The following is a 1,183-nucleotide window of genomic DNA, read 5'->3' as shown; positions in this document are numbered from 1 at the left end:
GGCTGCTCCTGGCATGTTACCTGCTACTGGACATCTTCTACAGGCCCAAGCTTTGCTCAGCCGCTTAGGGTTATGTGTGACCCAAGCTGGGTCGGGGCTCCCCCAACGCAGCTAGCAGTACATGCAACATCAGGGGAACCGTGTTTCCGAGAGCTGCAGGGCCACTTCCTGCTTGCAAGCATGGCATGGGGAAAGAAGGAGTTTCATCGTTCCCTCCTGTGCCATTTTCTCGAGCTGAAACAGCCATGGGGGAGCCATATGCCCCGTTCTGGAGTTTCCCATGTCACAGTCAGAATACATATAATATCATAACTGGGTTCACACATCATGCTTCTTTTTCGCCATCAAGTCATAGCTGACTTATGGTGACCCCGCGGGGTTTTCAAGGTGAGAGTTGTTCAGAGGTGACTTGCCATTGCTTTCCTCTGCACGGCGACCCTGATAAACCTTGGCGGTCTCCCATCCAAATACTAACCAGGGCCGACCCTGCTTAGCTTCTGAGATGTGATGAGATTGGGCTACCCTGGGCTATCCAAGTCAAGACACGTAATGCTTAATTGAGCCCTTATGATCCCCCAGCTGGGTCAGGATAAGACAGTTTCTTGGCAGCTCCTCCCCACTCGCGGCTTCCGCTCACCAGCCTCCGGATGACTCCTTTGATAGCTTGATACCAGTCTTGGCTGATAACTTCACTATCTGATTGCAAAAGATATTCATTGCCGGTCACTGTGCGGAACTGTGGATACAAGGAAAAAGGGAGTAGCCATGTTAGGGTAGGTGGGGTGTTCCTCTCGCGTCCACTATTCTTTCTTTCTTGTGGGCATGATTTGATTATTGGAGGGGGAAAGTGTGTAAGAAAACAGAAGACCGATTAAGAAGATGACTTTCCGTCTTAGGAATGGGTCAGTTCGGTCCTGTGGCTGCATTTGAACAGAGCCCGTGGAGAGGGGATTCCTGAGACCCACTCCCCAGGAAAACCAAGCCACACGTACATATGAAGCAGTCTTACATGGAATCAGACTATTGGTCCATCAATTGGTCAATCAGACTATTGGTCCACTGACTGTCTACTCAGACTGGCAGTGGCTCTCCAGGAGCTCGGGCAGAGGGCTTTCACGTCACCTACTATGCAATCCTCTTCACTGGAGGCGCTGGGGATTAAACCTGGGATGTTCTGCATGCC

General features: G+C 51.1%; 1 protein-coding gene across 1 annotated transcript in view; it reads right to left on the bottom strand.

Moving 5' to 3' along the window:
• The window catches only part of LOC107112912 (rho GTPase-activating protein 9-like), a gene marked incomplete at its 5' end in the record, with an annotated part of 15,773 nt that extends 15,037 nt beyond the window's left edge, over positions 1 to 736 (bottom strand). The window contains one exon of the mRNA XM_015414120.1: positions 638 to 736. Within this exon, the coding sequence (XP_015269606.1) occupies positions 638 to 736 (99 nt within the window). The remainder of the gene's footprint in view (positions 1 to 637) is intronic.
• Between the last annotated feature and the right edge of the window lie 447 nt (positions 737 to 1,183).

Source organism: Gekko japonicus, unplaced genomic scaffold, assembly GCF_001447785.1.
Source record: "Gekko japonicus isolate JY-2015 unplaced genomic scaffold, Gekko_japonicus_V1.1 scaffold4019, whole genome shotgun sequence".
NCBI lineage: Eukaryota > Metazoa > Chordata > Lepidosauria > Squamata > Gekkonidae > Gekko > Gekko japonicus.
The sequence above is the reverse complement of the archived record's forward strand: the minus strand, read 5'-3'. Positions and strand labels throughout refer to the sequence as shown.